The sequence below is a fragment of the Bos taurus genome, chromosome 7, assembly GCF_002263795.3.
Source record: "Bos taurus isolate L1 Dominette 01449 registration number 42190680 breed Hereford chromosome 7, ARS-UCD2.0, whole genome shotgun sequence".
NCBI lineage: Eukaryota > Metazoa > Chordata > Mammalia > Artiodactyla > Bovidae > Bos > Bos taurus.
In genome coordinates this window covers 96,160,307-96,178,668 of record NC_037334.1, presented here as the reverse complement: position 1 = coordinate 96,178,668, position 18,362 = coordinate 96,160,307, and the positions used below count along the sequence as shown (strand labels likewise).

The window sequence follows — 18,362 nt, the reverse complement described above, 5'->3', positions numbered from 1 at the left end:
AGTTCTTCCAGTGACAGAAATCAGTGGCGGGTAAAGATAGGGGTTGCGTATGAAGCCGTTTCTGCCTGAATATATTCCCCTCCGCAGCGCACCGCTGCTTAAATCACTGCGTTTACTTATGTGAGTGTGTACCCTACCACTGAGGCTTTTAAGACCAACTCTCATTATAATGATGAATTTTTTAGATCTATATTCAGTTTCTTTTTTATTTGTAAAAAATTTTTTAATCGATTTATGTTAATTGGAGGCTAATTACTTAACAATATTGTATTGGTTTTGCCATACATTGACATGAGTCAGCCACAGGTGTACATGTGTCCCTCATCCTGAACCCCCCTCCCACCTCCCTCCCTATCCCAACCCTCTGGGTCATCCCAGTGCACCAGCCCTGAGCACCCTGTATCATGCATCGAACCTGGACTGGCGATCTGTTTCACATGTGATAATATACATGTTTCAATGCTACTCTCTCAAATCATCCCACCCTTGCCTTCCCCCACAGAGTCCAAAATTCTGTTCTTATATTCAGTTTCTGTTTGAAACGGAGACCAGGATGTGTTAACTCCAGGGACTCATACTGCTGACTGAGTGGCAGCCTCTCTGGTGAAGCTTCCTGAGGGATCTTTGGTCACAGTTCCTGTTTCATACTGGCAGTCCAGCAAGGTTCGATGTTTCCTAGAGGGACAGATGCTGACCTGCTGCCATTGTGTCTTAACCACAACTAGCAGAGCTGGTGAACCCTAGCTCTGCTATTCGAGAAAGTTCCTTCACAGTGCAAAATGCCACATGTGTTATGTTTGACAGGAAAGCTATTAGAATAAAGGTCATTATCTGTAAGGAGTTGTCTGTATCTGACTGAATATTTTGCTGGAAGCTTGTTAAAATAACTTTTGAAGCAAATAGTTGATTTCCTGGATTTTTCTTTCAAACTGCTAACCCCAGTGTCTCTTGACCAGCATTGGAAAGCTGTCAATTGAAAAAGCCTTGGATTTAACCTTGTACCTGAAGCATGAAACTGAAATCATGCCAGTGTTTCAAGGTTTGAATGAGCTGATACCGATGTATAAGTTAATGGAGAAGAGAGAGATGAATGAAGTGGAAACTCAATTCAAGGTAAAAGGCTGGAATAAATTGAATAGTTTTAGATAACCAGTTTGCTTTGGTGTGGGTGTGGAAAAGATTTCTTACCACGGTGTATATTTTATACATGTCTTGACATATTTTAAAGAAAATTGCCATTATCTCCATATCTGAGTTGACCCGTGAAGATTTCGGTTTTATTTTGGCACTAAAAACAGGCATGGTACTGTCAGATCCTTTTCTTAAGTTTCAGGGGCTTGTCATTCCCTTGTGTGGCTAATTCTTTTTGTCATTTTACTTCTGTATTGTGATGGTTGCTCTTAAGATTTTCTGGGACTCAGGTACTTAAGCAGGAGGCACACAGTTGTTACTTTTGGTAAAATGTCATGAAGTCTTGTTGTATAATTTGCTCTTAAAACGTCACATCGACTGTCTCTCTTACTGTGTTTTGAAAGTGACAGCCCATCCTGATTTTAAGTAGACTAAGTATATATTTATAAGATGGTTAGGAAAATACTCGAATCATTCATCATTTCTTGCTTTTGACCCCTTTTATAATTAAATAGAAACCGAACCACATGGTTTTGAAAATCTGAGTTGGCCTAAGCTTTAAGAAGCAATCCCCATCACCCGAGGGTGTACTGAGTTCTATAAAACCACGAGATGACTGGTGACCGGTGTGGCTTTCCCACAGGCCTTTCTCATCAGGCTGCTGAGGGACCTCATTGACAAGCAGACGTGGACGGATGAGGGCTCCGTCTCGGAGCGAATGCTGCGGAGTCAGCTGCTCTTCCTCGCCTGCGTGCGCAAGTACCAGCCCTGCGTGCAGAAGGCAGAAGGCTATTTCAGACAGTGGCAGGAAGCCGGTGGAAACCTCAGGTCTGTTTTTTTTGACCAACTAGTTTGTTCATGTAAGGGGTATCTTTTCTGTTTTCCATCATTATGACTCAGTGTTGGGGTAAAAAAGAAACAAGTATGGATAAGACTCTTGTGCTCTTTGGGGAAAATATATATATTTTTTTCTTTTAGATTTATCTATGCCCCTCTCAATTGTCTGCTCAAAGAAATGCTAAGAGGAAACTTCTATGCATAAAAGTCAAATATCTGAACAGTTAGAATGGGATTAGAATATTTACTGGGGGGTTTTATATAGCTAAGGATACAAAAGGGCTTCCTTTGTGGCTCAGCTGGTAAACAATCTGCCTGCAATGTGGGAGACTGGGGTTTGATTCCTGGGTTGGGAAGATCCCCTGGAGCTAAGGGAAAGGTTACCCACTCCAGGATTCTGGCCAGGAGAGTTCCATGAACTGTATAGTCCATGGGGTCACAAAGAGTCCGGACACAACTGAGTGAGTTTCACTTGGCCCCAGATAATCCTTTCTTTTGGGTTTCCCTGATAGCTCAGTCGGTAAAGACTGCCTGCAATGCAGGAGACCCCAGTTCTATTGGGGTCGGGAAGATCTGCTGGAGAAGGGATATGCTACCCACTCCTGTATTCTTGGTTTTCCCTGGTGGCTCAGCTGGTGAAGAATCCGCCTGCAGTGCAGGAGACCTGGGTTTGATCCCTGGGTTGGGAAGATCCCCTGGAGCAGGGAAGGCTACCCACTCCAGTATTCTTGCCTGGGGAATTCCATGGACTAGGTGGAAACGTGTGACACGACTCTCACACGAGTGACATGGGGTGGCAAAGAGTCGGACACGACTGAGCAACTTTCACTTCACTTCAAGGATACAAAGGTGGCTTCTCAGGTGGCTCTAGTGGTAAAGAACCTGCCTGCCAGTGCAGGAGACGCAAGGGACACAGGTTCTATCCCTGGGTTGGGAAGATCCCCTGGAGTAGAAAGTGGCAACCTGTTACAGTATTCTTGCCAGGATAATCCCATGGACAGAGGAGCCTGGCAAAGTCAGACATGACTGAGTGCGTGCACGTGCACACACACACACAAAGATACAAAACCTTGTTAGACTGAGACAGCTGTGCTGGACAGGAAGAGAGGCAGTGCCTCTCATCAGAGCTTTTTCAGGCCTCTCAAGCTCCGGACAGGTGGGGAGGGGACACAGAGGGATACGGGGCAGGGACCAAGTCCTTTTACATTTGTGGCTTAAATCCCATGCAGGAAATACTAAGCTAACAACATACGCACTTCCATTTAAAGAAGTGCCTGCAAACAGTGGTCCTTTTGGGTTCCTGACTTTTGTTCATAGACTTCATCTTAAGTCTAGTTTGAATTTTTTTTCTTTTGTCTTGAAAAGTGACTACCTATTGAGTCACTTGGCATCATTCAAGTATGTTAGAAACAGATGTATTTAAAGAAGTGGCATTTCACAGTGTATTTTTGAGAAAGCTACTTAAAACCTAATTTCAGTTACTCTTTCTTGCCTCTTTCATAAAATGTTACTGAAGGAAAGAGGTTGTTTTTATTTATATTTCCAAGCACACATCTCTGATTGTGGAGCGGTTTATCACTTCATAAGTAAGTCTCCTGCATGCAAACACACTTCCTTCATTCCAGCCTGTCTCCTGGTGTGTTCTTTTCCACAGCCTGCCCAACGATGTGACCTTGGCAGTGTTTGCCGTGGGGGCCCAGACCCTCGAAGGATGGGATTTTCTTTATAGTAAATACCAGTCGTCATTGTCCAGTACTGAGAAAAACCAAATTGAATTTGCTCTCTGTATCAGCCAAAATAAAGAAAAGCTTCAGTGGTGAGTAATTCATTCATGTTCATGTAGCCAAGAGGAACTAAATGAGAGCAGATCCTTCTGGCATCTATTTTCGTTCTCTTGGCCAGGAACCGTGTTTTCTGCTGGGAACATTTATGCAGGAGAGTGCACATCTAATGTGTATGGTAAATAATTAGGGAGCAGCGAGTGTTAGGAAAAATATTTTGAGGAGTATGTATTTGTGTATCTTTAACACATTTAGAAATATATACTTGGTATCCTTATTTAGCCACTTGTGAGCAAAAGGAGAGAATATATGAGAAGGGGTGTTGTAAATATAAATGTTAGTTTTTATTATTATGTAGCTATAGTGAGTTTCTCAGCTTTTTTTTCTTTCACAAATCATTGTATTAAAAAGTTCAGAACTTTTTCCAGGGCCTCTTCATTGCTAACACGTCTCTTAATCATTCTAGGCTACTAGATCAAAGTTTTAAGGGAGATGTAATAAAAACTCAAGAGTTTCCAGATATTCTTAGAGCTATTGGCAGAAACCCAGTGGGATATCCGTTGGCCTGGCAGTTTCTGAGGGAAAACTGGAACAAACTTGTGCAAAAGTAAGTCGTGCCAAAAACTGTGCCGTGACTGGGAAAAATTCCTGAACCTCGCTGTGTTTTAGCCGAGTTTGTCAGGTATCAGGGGTTATCCAAAGGGATTCTTTTGACTGAAGATAGGAGATAGAGGTACCCAAAATATCCTTAGAAAATATGAAACTCTAATTCAGTGCTAACTAGTGGATCTGGGTGGTCAAGTTTTTCATGCCACGTGGAATAATCTCTTCCTGTACCCTGTGAACTATATGAAGCCTTCTTCTGCACAGTTCAATCCAAGTCTTCTATTTAGTACTTGCGCATTGCATCTGCCTTTATAAGTAGCACTTATTACTTGTGTCATTTTCTTTTGGGTACTTTAGCTTTTATTCAGTGGCTGGTGCGTTTATTTTTTACAACTAGATCTTAGCCCCTTGGAGCTAAGGATCATGTCGTATCTTTTTCATGCCTAACTAGTGTTTGGTGGATTGCTATAACATTTGTTGAGGCACTTAAAAGTACATATAGAATGAGCAAATACTTCATAATACATTTTGACAATTTCTATTTCTAGGTTTGAACTTGGCTCAAATTCCATAGCCTACATGGTAACGGGAACAACAGATCAGTTCTCAACAAGAGCACGGCTCGAAGAGGTAAAAAAATAAATAAATAAAAATATTTCTTTTTAAACCTAAGTGACAGTTAGCTACTAGGTTATCTGATAAATAGGGGATCAGCAAAATACTTGAAGGGCCTGCTGAGTTAGAAGTGAATTTTGTCACTGAGTACATGTTCTTTCTGGATGTGTGTTTTGTTCAGTATGGTGGTTTTGATTTTAGCAAAAAATCAGTTACAAATAATTGTAAGCTGTTCCTCTCCCCATACATAGAAGTCTTAGCTCTGACACTGGAAATTTTAGGGCTTAAAAAAATTACTTTAGACATCTAATCCCTGTTTGCTGCTGCTAAGTCGCTTCAGTCATGTCCGACTCTGTGCGACCCCATAGACGGCAGCCCACCAGGCTCCCCCGTCCCTGGGATTCTCCAGGCAAGAACACTGGAGTGGGTTGCCATTTCCTTCTCCAATGCAGGGAAGTGAAAAGTGAAAGTGAAGTCGCTCAGTCATGTCCGACTCTCCGTGACCCCATGGACTGCAGCCTACCAGGCTCCTCTGTCCATGGGATTTTCCAGGCAGGAGTACTGGAGTGGGGTGCCATTGTTTTCTCCGCTAATCCCTGTTTAGGATATTAAAAGTGATTATTGGAGGAATAAGTGACTGAAGTGATCATCTACGTTATTTTGAAAGAGGCCGGTCTGGAAACTAGGTTCTCCATTATTCAAGCTCATGGTTTCCCATTACTTACTTTATGTACTATCTACTTTCAGAAAGAATTTTAGGCCACTTGTAAGGTCTATATATAAAACAATGTTAACAAAAAGCTGCATAATGTTCAGAAAGAGGTAATTTTATGAGGGATTTATGCTGAGGACAATTTATTGCAGTTGTACTCTACATTTATCACAGCTTCCTAGCAGCCAAGGAAAGATGAGAAAATAGTATGAGTTATTGTCAGGCAAGAGAGACCCATGGAACATGCAAGGTTTCCACAAAAGCAAACTTCAGTCTTAATGGGTCATTTTGTTGTGGTGCATGTGTGTGTGCTCAGCCACTTCAGTTGTGTCCAGCTCTCTGCGACCCTATGGACTGTAGGCTCCTCTGTCCGTGTGATTCTCCAGGCAAGAATACTGGAGTGGGTTGTCATGCTGTTCTCCAGGGGATCTTCCCAACCCAGGGATCAAACCCTCAGCTCCTACAACTCCTGCATTGCAGGCAGATTCTTTACCCACTGAGCCACCTGGGAAGCCTGGCTCTCCTCTAACAGTGTTTGTTCTCTATGGTAAAGTTGTAGAACACATTTTACATGGCTTGAAAAATGTTGCATTTAGATAAAAGCCAAAAGCCTAATATTCACTTTTTTAGGAATGGTTCAGTTGTGTAGTTCCATGATCTAACTTGATAGAGACTGCTTTGAAAAATGAAAAAGAAATATGACACCCCTTATTTCTCCAGTTTTTCAGTAGTCTCACCCAGGCTTGTAAAATTAACTTGCACACAATAATTCAAGCTTGACCTTCTAGTGAGGTCTACGGCAGACATACTCTGTGTGATGACTGCAGAACCAGCCAGGGGCTGTGACGATGTGTAGCAACAAAAGATTTCATTTATTGATTGATCATTCATTTATTTTCTCATTAATTCATTCAAGACATACTTCATTCTTACTCTCCAGCAGTTATGGTTTTAGGTGTCAGGGCTACAGTGATGAAACAGGATATACAAAGTCCCTGTCCTCACAGAGCTTATATTCTACCAGGAGAATCAGACAGTCAGGAACACATCAGCCTATGTCGGGTAGTTATATGCCCTGAAGATGAATAAGGAAGGGGAAGGAGAGTGACTGAGTGGGTAAGGGATGATGCTGTTCTGTGGGATGACGAGTGGGCGTGTGAGCAGGTGCAGACGGAAATGGAGACGTTTAGGAGGAGAGTGTTGTGTGCAGAGGAAGCATCAGATACAAAACCCCTTCGTCAGGACATGTAAACGCAAGAGCCTGACATGTTATCAGAATGGGACGTGTGGTGCTGACATTTAAATGCAGGCACCATCCCGAGCCCTTCCTTCCCCTTGCCTCCACTTCCTCCTGAGTCCTGTTGGCTCTGCTTCCGGCTGTCCATCCTCTCTGCGCCTCGCTGCTCTTAGCGCAGCCAAGCCTTTCTCATCTCTTGCCTGGGTCTACAGTGATAACCTCCTGATTGGCCTTCCTCCTGCCACTTGGCCAGCACCAAACCATTTTCCATCCTGAAAACCAACCCATGGCGGACTGACCCTTTCTTGGAACTCTTGCCCGTTGCTCTTAACGTCTCAAACCTCTCCTTCCCGTGTGGGTGAGTCCGCGATGACCTGGCCCCGGCCCACCTCTACGGCTCATTCCCGCACACTTCTGTGTTCCCCGTCTCAGCCACTCAGCCTCCCTCTGCTCCTGGGCCCCACTAGGTGTTTCTCCCAGCTCGAAGCCTCCGCACTTTTTCCTTCTTCTTCCTGGCTTGCTCTGTCCCCAGCTTTAGACTGGGAAGGTTCGTTTTAGAGGCTCGAGCTCAAGTGTCATTACCTCTGCAGACCACTTTGTCAAAGGCAGGCCACCTCCTCCCCAGTTGCGATCATGGCCTGGGCTTATTTTTCTCCACTGCAGTGCAGAGTCATCCTAGTTCACTTCTTATCTCCTCTGGCAGACTGTAAGCTCCGTGAGGACAGGGTGCTTGCCTGACTCATGGCCTCATCCTCAGTGTCTTGTGCAGTAATTAAGCCAGAGCAATGAGTAAGTAGCAGAGTCAGTGTTCATGAAGAAACGGATGTGGGTGAGTCCCTGGTACACCCTCTGGGCTTTAGGTTCTGCACTTCACCCACATTACACGACGGCATCCTCACCATCACTCTGCAGTGTTACAGATGAGCAATCTGAGTCCTGGAGAAGTTAATCATTTACTCCACCCATAGATCAGGCTGCTTATTGCACAGAAAATGTTCTCAAGGAGGCAAGTGTGAATCATCTATGTCCTCAGCTGAGATGCTGGATTTCCCAAGGCAGATGAAGATAGGAGTGATAAATCTGGGTCCGGAAAAGTTGAAAGGCAGGGGTTAACAACCGGCTTTATTAGAGCTCTTATAGGTATCTTTTAGTACTATTGTGTTAAGCTTCTTTAGGACTAATTAATTTGACCAATTAGTAAAACCATTGATGTGGTTTGACTAAAGTGTGCCTAGAGTGATTTTTAAATTTTTTACATTTTATTGAAGTATAGTTGACTTACAATGTTAATTTTTCTTGCATAGCAAAGTGACTCAGCCACACACATTTTCTTTTTCATATTTTTTTCCTTGATGGTTTATCGAAGGATATTGCCCAGAGTGATTTTTTTAAATAGCATATTAATTAACCTTGAATTCTGATAGAAAAACAGTAGGTTGAGCTACAATTTAAGGCAGGACAGTGAAGCAGGGTGTTCTCTAGGTTGTTATAGCGGGAAGGCATGCCTTCAGCTCACTGAAAAGTTCTACTGAGATTTAATTTTAAAACAACCCTGAATCATTTAAAATTGGAATTTGATCTTTCAAAAGCCTATTCTTCCCCACCTCCTCTCCCCAAACTTATGATTATGACATGGGTTTTTAAGGAATTAACTGTCTGGAATCCATGCTGAATAAATAAAACATCTTGGCCGAGACTTGCTTCCTGTCTACGAAATCAAAAATTGATGGATTAATGCTGTGAAAATTTATGGGAAAAAGTTAAGAACCCTTGACGGTGAGAGAGAGTAGCACAATGGTCAATGCTGTTGCCAAGCCCACCTATTCCTCCTGTGAGCTTAAAGGGGATAAAACACCCAGCAGAGAAACAACAGCAGATATTTTCGAGGAGATAGCCAAACAACTCTTATCTCTCTAAAACCGTGGGGAATGTTGTGTGGATTTTATCTTGAGGGAACAATACATCAATTGTGGATTAGGAGAAAAAAAATTGGCAAGGTTTGGGGTATTACCACCATAACTTGCTAAGAACCCCACTCCCTGCAGTGTTTCTATAATAACATACGTGGCCAGGGCCATAGAGAAAGACTGCACTTTATGTGGCTGAAACTGTTTGGCTTGGCAAAGAAGAGATTCTGCACATTCTGCTTTTTTCAGACACGTTTAAAAACGTTAAGTTTGCATCAGTGCATATGTCACAGACGACACATAAAATAGATACACAAGATTAAAACTTAATTATAAAATGGTAAACCCCAAAGTCTTTTAGAATCTGGCAACTGTGAATAAATTTTAAAAAGCTGCAGAGAAAAAAAAAAAAAAAAAAAAACGCAACGCTTGACATCATGAGGCATGAGCTCATTTCAGAGCTCAAGTTTATGTACATAATCGTATCCAGACACCTGGCCCTGCCTTCTCTGTAGAATTTTGACAAATGCTGGAATTCTGGCTTCAGTTTTAACTAGCCTGAACTTACATTTGTGTAACCTGAAAACAAAATTTTAAAAGCCTGATTTTTCCCCCACAAGGTAAAAGAATTCTTCAGCTCTTTGAAGGAAAACGGGTCTCAGCTCCGTTGTGTTCAACAAACCATCGAAACTATCGAGGAAAACATACGTTGGATGGATAAGAATTTTGATAAGATCAGAGCGTGGCTGCAAAATGAGAAGCTTAATCTGCTATAATGGTTCGGCTCTTGGTTGGTTCCTGTGATGTGTAATCTGCAAACTTTTGTTGAATGTGAATATTTTTGAAGTGGAGATGGGCCAGCTTGGCACCCACTGAAGATGCTTCTTGCCCCTTCAATTCATTGCACTCCTTCCTTTTCGTGAAGACCACTGCTTCACGTTTTCCTCAGGGAGTTGCTGCCACCACATGTTCCATTATAGGTGTGATCTCGAAATGTACACCCAGGTCGGGGGTTCCCTACTGTGGAGAAGTAAAGTTCCTTTTTCTTCTTATATTGTATATTGAAGCCCCGTGGTCTCCATACCCCTGCTCCCTACACGTTTGTCATTCATATGCTGCTGCATCAGTCTCCTGAGAAGACTCAACAGTGATGACTACTGAACCATGAACCCCTGGGGCGCTCACTGAGCCAGAACGCCCCCTCTCCATCCAACTTTCTCCCGCTTGCTGCTTGCCCAGGGGCAGACCTGTCCGGCCACATCACGAGGCTTCCCTGTCCTCCAGCTTCGGCTGCACTCCCAGGAGGGCAGATCAGAGCTGGGGTTGGGGAGAGAGCAGGTGAGGGTCTTTATTGCCCCCTCCCTTGCAGGTAGCCTCAGGCTGGCCTCCAGCCGAAGGGCTCAGCTCCAGGGAGGTGGCCCTCTTTCCCACCAGCCTTCTGCATCTCTGTGCTAGTAAGATGCTTCCTTCTCTCAACTCTGCAGGGAGAAGTGGAAGCCCGGCTTTCATTAGTCCTGTCTGGACTTGTGGTTTTCATACAGCCTGCTCATATTCTTGTTAAAAACAAAACAAAGCAAAAACTCCACAAACACCTTCCACAGACCCCTCCTGAGATAATCCTAATTAGAGGGTGCCATCTGTTTCCTCAAGGCCACTGACCAGCAGTGTCCCTTCTGAAAAAGCAGTGCTTTCAGGTCTAGGAGAGAAACCTTTCATTGGAAGTTGAACCTGAGGGCTATTGATCCTTCCGTAGGCAATGCTTCCCTCCCTGTTTCTTATTTGGTCTGGTTTCAGTTCAGTTCAGTTCAGTTGCTCAGTCGTGTCCGACTGTTTGTGACCCCATGGACTACAGCACGCCGGGCCTCCCTGTCCATCACCAGTTTCCGGAATTTACTCAAACTCATGTCCATTGAGTCGGTGATGCCATCCAACCGTTGAAGAAGTGACTCATTTGAAAAGACCCTGATGCTGGGAAAGACTGAAGGTAGGAGGAGATGGGGCTGACAGAGGATGAGATGGTCTGGTTTATAATCCCTAAATAACTTGTTGTTTATTGCCAGTGGGCACTGCTGCTGCTGCTGCTGCTAAGTCGCTGCAGTTGTGTCTGACTCTGTGTGACCCCATGGACTGCAGCCTACCAGGCTCCTCCGTCCCTGGGATTCTCTAGGCAAGAACACTGGAGTGAGTTGCTATTTCCTTCTCCAGTGCATGAAAGTGAAAAGTGAAAGTGAAGTCGCTCAGTCATGTCTGACTCTTAGTGACCCCATGGACTGCAGCCCACCAGGCTCCTCTGTCCCTGGGATCCTCCAGGCAAGAGTACTGGAGTGGGGTGCCATTGCCTTCTCCGAGTGAGCACTGCAGACTCTACTAAATGTAAGCTACTGTGAAATGGAAACGACTTGCTTATATCAGCCTAAGCGAAGACCAGGTATGGTGTTGTTGGAGTTGAAATCTTTTATGAGTTTAATATATTGCAAAACTTAAGATAAAGGAATAGGATATGAAAAATGTCAATGTGTTCTAACACACTATGGAATAGAAGGTCTTTTCAGGACATAAATGTGTTTATAATTCCATTTTTATATATACTGCCTGACTTCATGGTTTAAGAACGAAAAAACAGAAATCACTGGTCATTTCTACCCCCCAGGTGTTTTCCTTCTAAAAAACATACAAAGCCAAGATTTTAATGTAAAATACTTTCCTTTAATTGCATCTTGTATCTTGAGTAATGAAACATGGACATAGTGGTTTTCCGTTTTGGTCACCTGAGGAACCTATTTTCATTTGCTTTTGGAGAAGTCCGTTTTCTAAAGAGACACACATCACCGCAACAATGTGCAAAACCCTTTTTGGTAATAAAAAATGTTATTTACCTCTAAGCAAGTATTTGCAATTATTTACTGTGAATTAGATGGGTAAAAAGGACTGATTTAGATCCTGTAGCTTACTCAGTTCATCATTAATTACCAGCAGACACCCAAGTCTTGAAGACATTTTGAATAAACAAAAGGCATATTCAGAGAACCTTAAATAAATGTTTACTTTTACAGGCATTTCTTAAAATCTCTGGATTTGGTATGTAATTAAAAAAACACTTGATATATGCATGTAAATTAGTAATACTGGAGTCATATCTTTGCAAACACATCTGTCAATGTCAAAGGTTTCATTTTTTTTAAAACAACTTTGTACTACTTACAGACACATAGTTAAAATCCCTCAGGAAAAGTGTTTATTTTCTTGTTAGTGCCTTGAAAAGGTCTGTTTAAATTACCATAATCCTGGCTTATCTTTCCCAGATTTAGACTAATAATGCCTTTACCTCTCATGAGATGAAGACAGAGCATTTGAAGTGGATGAAGTTTGCAATCTCAGGCATATGCATGATTTTTAAAGAGAATTGTTAGTATTAATAGAATTGGATACCCATTATGAATAGTATTGTTATTTTGCTTGCCTCCTACCCCATTAGACAGTATCAGTGATACTACTAATTTTTAGTGAAATTGCCAAGTCCTAAGAAATAGTTTAAACAGATGCTAAGGAAGGCTGTACTCTCTGAAAGCAGGAATTCCAAATCAGTTTTATGATGTGTACCTGATATCTTTTCCTGCGTTCACTATCAGAAAATGAAGATGGGATTTTGATAATTTAATTTCATCAGTGCTATGTTCATCAACCATTCAGAAAAATATGAGAAACCTTTCCAAGTTGTCGGATATCAGACCCTCCCTAGTTCTTAAATGGCTATGGGGGAAAAAAAAACAGATTATTTTTTTTAATGTTAAAAAGATCTTTTTTCTTTATTTTTAAGCAGAAGTTTGTTTTTGTTTTTGGCAATAAACCCAACTTCCATTAAGCCACATGCTGTACAGCGCAAGACTGACGTGGCAATGGCTCTGCGCTAACAGCGGCTGCTCGGTTTCACAGAGAGAGGATGGCAAGCCCAGCTTAAGGCAGTACTGTGGCAGAGATCAAGCCATGTGAGTATTCTAAGCATTAGGTTTTGTTATTCTTGAAACTTGCTATGCAGTGACAGAGTCTGCGTTTTGCTCTTCTGACTTGAGTCAAGTCCCGCTGGGTCTCTGCGGACAAGGTGCGGAAGTCCTAACCTCTGGCAAAGAGAAGTTCAACCTGAAAGGGGGGTGCGGCGCTTCCTGGTCTGTCCAGGGTCTCTACGATTAGCAGCTCAAGAGGAGACATGTGCCCAATGCACAGTATTTTATGACTGACTTATAAACAACAACCCAAAGAAACATCAAACACAGTCCACAAGTCTAAGAGGAAAGGGGTCATGAGAAATCAGAACACTGAAGAACACGTGAGGCATCGTTTTCCAAATGCTAACAACAAAAATAAGTGCAAATCGAAAATACTAATGAGATTTACAGGCACTGTGGGGAGAATGTGCAAAAGTTTGCAAAGGTTTTTCCTTTTTTGTGTGCTGCTTTAAGAAACTATCAAATGTATCTCTTAGAAATATAAAGTTCCTTTCTCTCCCAACTGAAGGCAATTTTTAAAAATTTAAAGTTTATCAATACTCAGTAGAATAACACAGGTGAACCAGACAAATTCAGTTTCTTTTCAGGAAAAGAATAACAGACAATGTTTAGGAGGTCAAAAGACTCAGCAAATACCACTGTCTCCAAGCCACCCAGAAATTGTTTCTGTTATCAAAGCCTTTTCTTCTTCAGAAGTCACCATCTACCCGCTGAAGATTTTATATGCAGATACCTTGAAAAATTCAAAGAAGAAAATCCAGTGAACCATTTGCTAGGTTATTTTCTTATTACAGGCATAATAAATCTAAGGAGGCATTTACTTTAAGCAGATATTAGAGTAGAAAATTAGAAGAAGAACTTTTTTTTTTGGAGAAAATCTTTGGAGCAGTTCTAATCAGTATACCTTCCTCTACAGGAAATGAAAGTGAATCACGGTGAGAGAGCCAATCCAATTTAATCCACATTGTTATTTCTTTTAGATTTTTTTGCAGCGAGTAGTTATATGCTTTTGTCATTTAGAATAAGGCCTCTTCTCTTTGACATTAATAAGGGCCTAGCTCTCAAGACAGATGTCAGAGTCTCCCTCATCCAAACCAGCTCTTCGGTTACTGTAAAGTAGAATCAAACACAGGGCTTTACTTTCTAAAACTAAGATGATCACAAGTTATCAGTCTTTTCCTTTGCCCTATTCTCAAAACCCTGCAATTACCGTCAGACCGTAGGCGTGCACTTCTCCTCACCCCACAAGTGTTTCGGGTAATATCTAGATCGTAAGGCCATTTCACCATAAGATGTAACTTGTCAATTTTGCTTTGCCACAGTAACCTGCAGTCATGAGCATTTGGGTTTCAAAGAGTCAACTAGACTTAGATGGTCATTTTGTTTAAAAGCCTGGCCTCATATTTTAAAGAGCTTTTAATTACAAGATTAATGTTTTTAAACATTCTGGAAGCACCATTTATTGCTTTTCAGGGAATTACTCTACAGATTTCAGTGTCCCTTTCATTGCCAATAGCATAAAGAGAACATGAAATACTCAAGAAATGGACTTAGTTTCTCTCACCTATAACACACGGGCTGGTAGAAGGTACAGTGGTCTTCATTTGTGACAAACACCCAACTTACCAAATAGTGTGAACTTTAACTTGTACTTTTTCCATCAGCTTTTGGCTTGGAAGTTTCCTCCTTTGCCTAAAAGGACAAGCAAAAACCATCAATGAGTTCTTTATTTTCTGTATTGAGTACCCCAAACTGATCAACCAGAAGAGCTTTATGAGGAAAAATGTTTTTCAGATTTAAAAAGGTAAAAGATGGCAGTTAGCAGGGGAAAATAAGATAGTCCTTTTTGAGTATTTTATTTAGTCCAAACACTGAATTCTTCCCCTTGAAGTTTATAAACTAAAAATAACCTTAAGTGATTCTAAATGTTTTACTCTAGACTTTCATTTTTTGTTTGAAGGCCAACATCATTGGTTTCCACTTGCAAGGCTTATTTTTCCATCTCTTCACTTTCAGTCTGTCTTTAAATTTGAAGCGAGTTTCTTATAGGCAGTATACATAGATGTGTCATGTTTTTTTAATCCATTCTGCCTCTCTGTATTCTGGGGAGTTCAGCTCATTATTTTCAAAGTATTTATTAATAAGTGTGTACGTATTGCCATTCTGTGAACTGTTTCTGACTGTTCTGTAGTTTCTTTGCTCTCTTTTCTCTGGCTCTCTCCTTTTGTGATTTGATGATTTCCTACAGTAGGTTCCTTTCTCTTTCGTTTATCTACCAAAGGTTTTCGTGCAGCTACTTTGTGGTTACCATAAGGGTTACAGTTATATTTTAAGTTGACAATCACTTAGGTTTAAATGCATTCCAAAGCTCTACAGTTTTACTCATCACCCTCATGTTTTGTTTTTGATGTCCATTTTATGTCTTTTTAATCTTGTGTATCCCTTATTATAGTTAGCTGTTTTTTAAATTACTTTTGTCTTTTAAATTTCCTACTAGCTTTATCAGTGATTAATACACCACCTTTACATTAAATTATTCTGAATTTTGCTGTATATTAACCTTTACCAGTGAGATTTGTACTTTGATTGTTCTCCCATTACTAATTAGCACCCTTTTCAGCTTAAAGAAGTCTTTTTAACATTACTTGTAAAACTGGTTTAATGGTGATGAACTCCTTTAGCTTTTGCTTATCGGGAAAATTTTTTTCCTGAATGACAGTTTTTCTAAGAAGAGAATATCCTTGGCGTTTTTTTCTTTCAGCACTTTGAAAATATATCATGATACTCCTTTTCTGGCCTGCAAAATTTCTGTTGAAAATCTGCTGAGAGTCTTAACAGAGGCCCCTTGTATGTAAAAAGTTGTTTTTCTTTTGGTATACTCAAATTCCTCTCCTTGTCTTTAACTTTTGACATTTTAATGTGTCTTTGGTGTGGGTGTCTTTGGATTCTTCTTATTTGAAAGCATCTGGGCTTCCTGGTTATGAATGTCCGTTTCCTTCCTCAGGTTAGGGAAGGTTTTAGCCATTATTTATGTCAATAAGTTCTTGGTCTCTTTCTCTCTTGCTTCTCCTTTTGGGACTCCTATAATGCAAATGTTCATCTGTGTGGGTCTGCGTGATATTGTCTGATAAGTCTTTTTGGCTATCTTTTTTTTGCTGCTTTGACTGGGTGAGTCCCGTTGCTCTGTCCTTGAGTTCCTGGATCCGTACTTCTGCTTCTAGTCTGCTGTTGAACCTCTCCAGTGTGTTTTTTGGTTCCGTTACTGTCTTCTTCAGCTCTGTGACTATCTGTTACTTTCTTGTATTTTTCCTATATCTTTGTTGAAGTTCTCACTGTGTTCATCCATTCTTCTCCCAAGTTTGGTGAGCATCTTTATGACTGTTACTTTGAACTCATCAGGTAAACCGCTTCATTAAGGTTTCTATCCTGAGGTTTTAATCGTTTGGAATGTATTCTTCCATTTCTTCATTTTCTTTGACTCTCTGTGTTGGTCTGTGTGCATTAGATAAAACAGCCACCTCTTCCAGTCTTGAAGGAGTAGCCTCGTGTAGCAGATGAACTTTACTGTTAAACCCTGCCCTGACTCTTGATTATCTCCAAACACTGTAAGCAGCCTATTTTATCTTCATTGGTTCAATATACAAACATAATAGTCTTGAAGGGCCACAGCAGGTGATCAGGAAGTATCCCTCTGGGGGGCAGTTACAAAAATTTGGCGTCTAGGTAAGCGTCAAAGCCCCTTTTCTGGGAGATACTGGTGGCCTGGAGTGAGATGGAGAAATAGCTCAGTGGTGGTGAGCACCCAGCTGATGTCTCCTAAGAGCACATCTGGGCATCTTCTGCCAAATCGGAAGCCTGCTTCTCACACCGGAGCTTCAGGACAAGCAAGGAGGCCTCTTACACAGAAAGCTGGGGCGTGTTTTGGTCTGTGGTCTGTGCAGCACTCTGGGGATAGTGGCCGGCTAAGAACTGTAGCTCTGATTGCTTGGTTGGGGGGGCGGGTGCGTCTGAGCTCATGAGCTCTTGAAGAAGCTTTCCTCAGTTTGCTATGGCCTTCTGGACACAAACTCCATTGGCTTCCCAAAGCTAGAGGTTTTGTGTGCTCATTTCTCAGGTGGTCTTTAAATGTTGGGGTGCTGCCTTGGGGGTTCAACCTGATTTGCTCCTCAGGAGAAGCTCTGAGTTTTGAGTTTCCTTCTGACGGTGAGTTGACTGTGTTGGGACTGGATTTATGTCAAGAGTCTGTCCCAGCCTCTTCTACCTTCTTTAATGCTGGCCTTCTTTTATTGGCCTGATGGATAGGAGTCATTCATATCACTGTAGGAGTTTTTTCCTAGAGGAAATTGTTGTGTATGCAGCTGTAGATCTGGTGTTTCCATGGTACGAGGCGAGCTGATCTTTTCTGCATCACCACCTTGAACCAGAACTCACTATCTTGCTTTTTAAGAGTTTGGATGCAGCTGGATTATTGTTTCTGGACCTGTATCTTTTATTTCTCGTTATAATTGGAATTAACAGTCATAACCATTTGAATACTATGGTTTTAGAATTGGAGGGGACCCAGAAGTTGTTTATCCAATCCAACTTCCATCCCTTTCCTAACCACAGTTTGAGTCATTTTAATAATAGGAAACTTTCAAAGTGCCATGCTGCATTAACGCCCAGCTCTAAGAAACCAGATCTGCTCATTAGTCTCAGTTCTGCTTTCTATAACAATGTGAAAAATGAGGTACCACTTGGGAGGAAAGACTACTAGTATTTAATATGAGTATATTGGATCTCAGAGACTGTAAGAGCTTCTCTAGTTCTCTATACTACTTTCCTGTTCCAAGATTTACAGAAACTACATTCTCTGGTGGTGTCATCTCCTTTGCCACGCACACATATTTTAACATGTCTTAATTTGCTGTTATGATGACTAACATCGTAATCAAACTGTTGACTTTTTTCTTAATAATTGGTGGCGATTTAGACTTGATCTAATAATGTATACGGATCTATACTGTCAATGTTTATCCAAGTGGAAATGTGAGGTAGGAAGTGTTAGTCTGGGTCTTTGGGCAGGTGAAGTTATAAAATATTCACCCGTCCCGAAGTCTCAGTCATTACAGCATCAAATCTAACGTCCCAAAGCACACCCCGAGAGAACAAGCAAACTAAGGGCTGATAAGGAAACAGTACAGCAACCAGCATGTCACTGCTGTTCTCAGGGGGAGCCCAAGGAGGGGGAGCAGGGGTCACAGACAGATCTTCCAAGGAGGTGAAGGGATGGAGGGAATAGGGCTTTGAGTTGTTGAAGAGCTTGAATATGTTTGTGCTACAAAGGAGATGAATTGAGACAGAGATACTGGAGACAGTTCAGTTCACTTGCTCAGCCATGTCCGACTCTTTGCGACCCCATGGACTGCAGCACGCCAGGCTTCCCTGTCCATCACCAACTCCCGAAGCCTACTCAAACTCATGTCCATCGAGTTGGTGATGCCATCCCACCATCTCATCCTCTGTTGTCCCCTTCTCCCCGCTCCTTCAATC

The 18,362-nt window shown here is 41.8% G+C and overlaps 2 protein-coding genes across 22 annotated transcripts in view; one reads left to right on the top strand and one right to left on the bottom strand.

The window, feature by feature from the left end:
• Positions 1–9,885, top strand: part of ERAP1 (endoplasmic reticulum aminopeptidase 1) — a 129,802-nt gene extending 119,917 nt beyond the window's left edge. For 5 of the 6 annotated variants that reach the window (XM_059888137.1, XM_059888138.1, XM_010807625.4 and 2 more), the window contains 6 exons: positions 957–1,113; positions 1,775–1,959; positions 3,623–3,784; positions 4,216–4,356; positions 4,904–4,985; positions 9,447–9,885. In XM_059888137.1, the coding sequence (XP_059744120.1) occupies positions 957–1,113; positions 1,775–1,959; positions 3,623–3,784; positions 4,216–4,356; positions 4,904–4,985; positions 9,447–9,602 (883 nt within the window). In that variant the 3' untranslated portion in view covers positions 9,603–9,885. 6 annotated transcript variants of the gene reach the window in all.
• A 1,625-nt stretch (positions 9,886–11,510) lies between these two features.
• CAST (calpastatin) overlaps positions 11,511–18,362 on the bottom strand; it is a 132,609-nt gene continuing 125,757 nt past the window's right edge. For 11 of the 16 annotated variants that reach the window (XM_005209749.4, XM_010807617.2, XM_005209750.4 and 8 more), the window contains 2 exons: positions 14,457–14,522; positions 11,511–13,563 (listed from right to left, as the gene is read on the bottom strand). In XM_005209749.4, the coding sequence (XP_005209806.1) occupies positions 14,472–14,522 (51 nt within the window). In that variant the 3' untranslated portion in view covers positions 11,511–13,563; positions 14,457–14,471. 16 annotated transcript variants of the gene reach the window in all.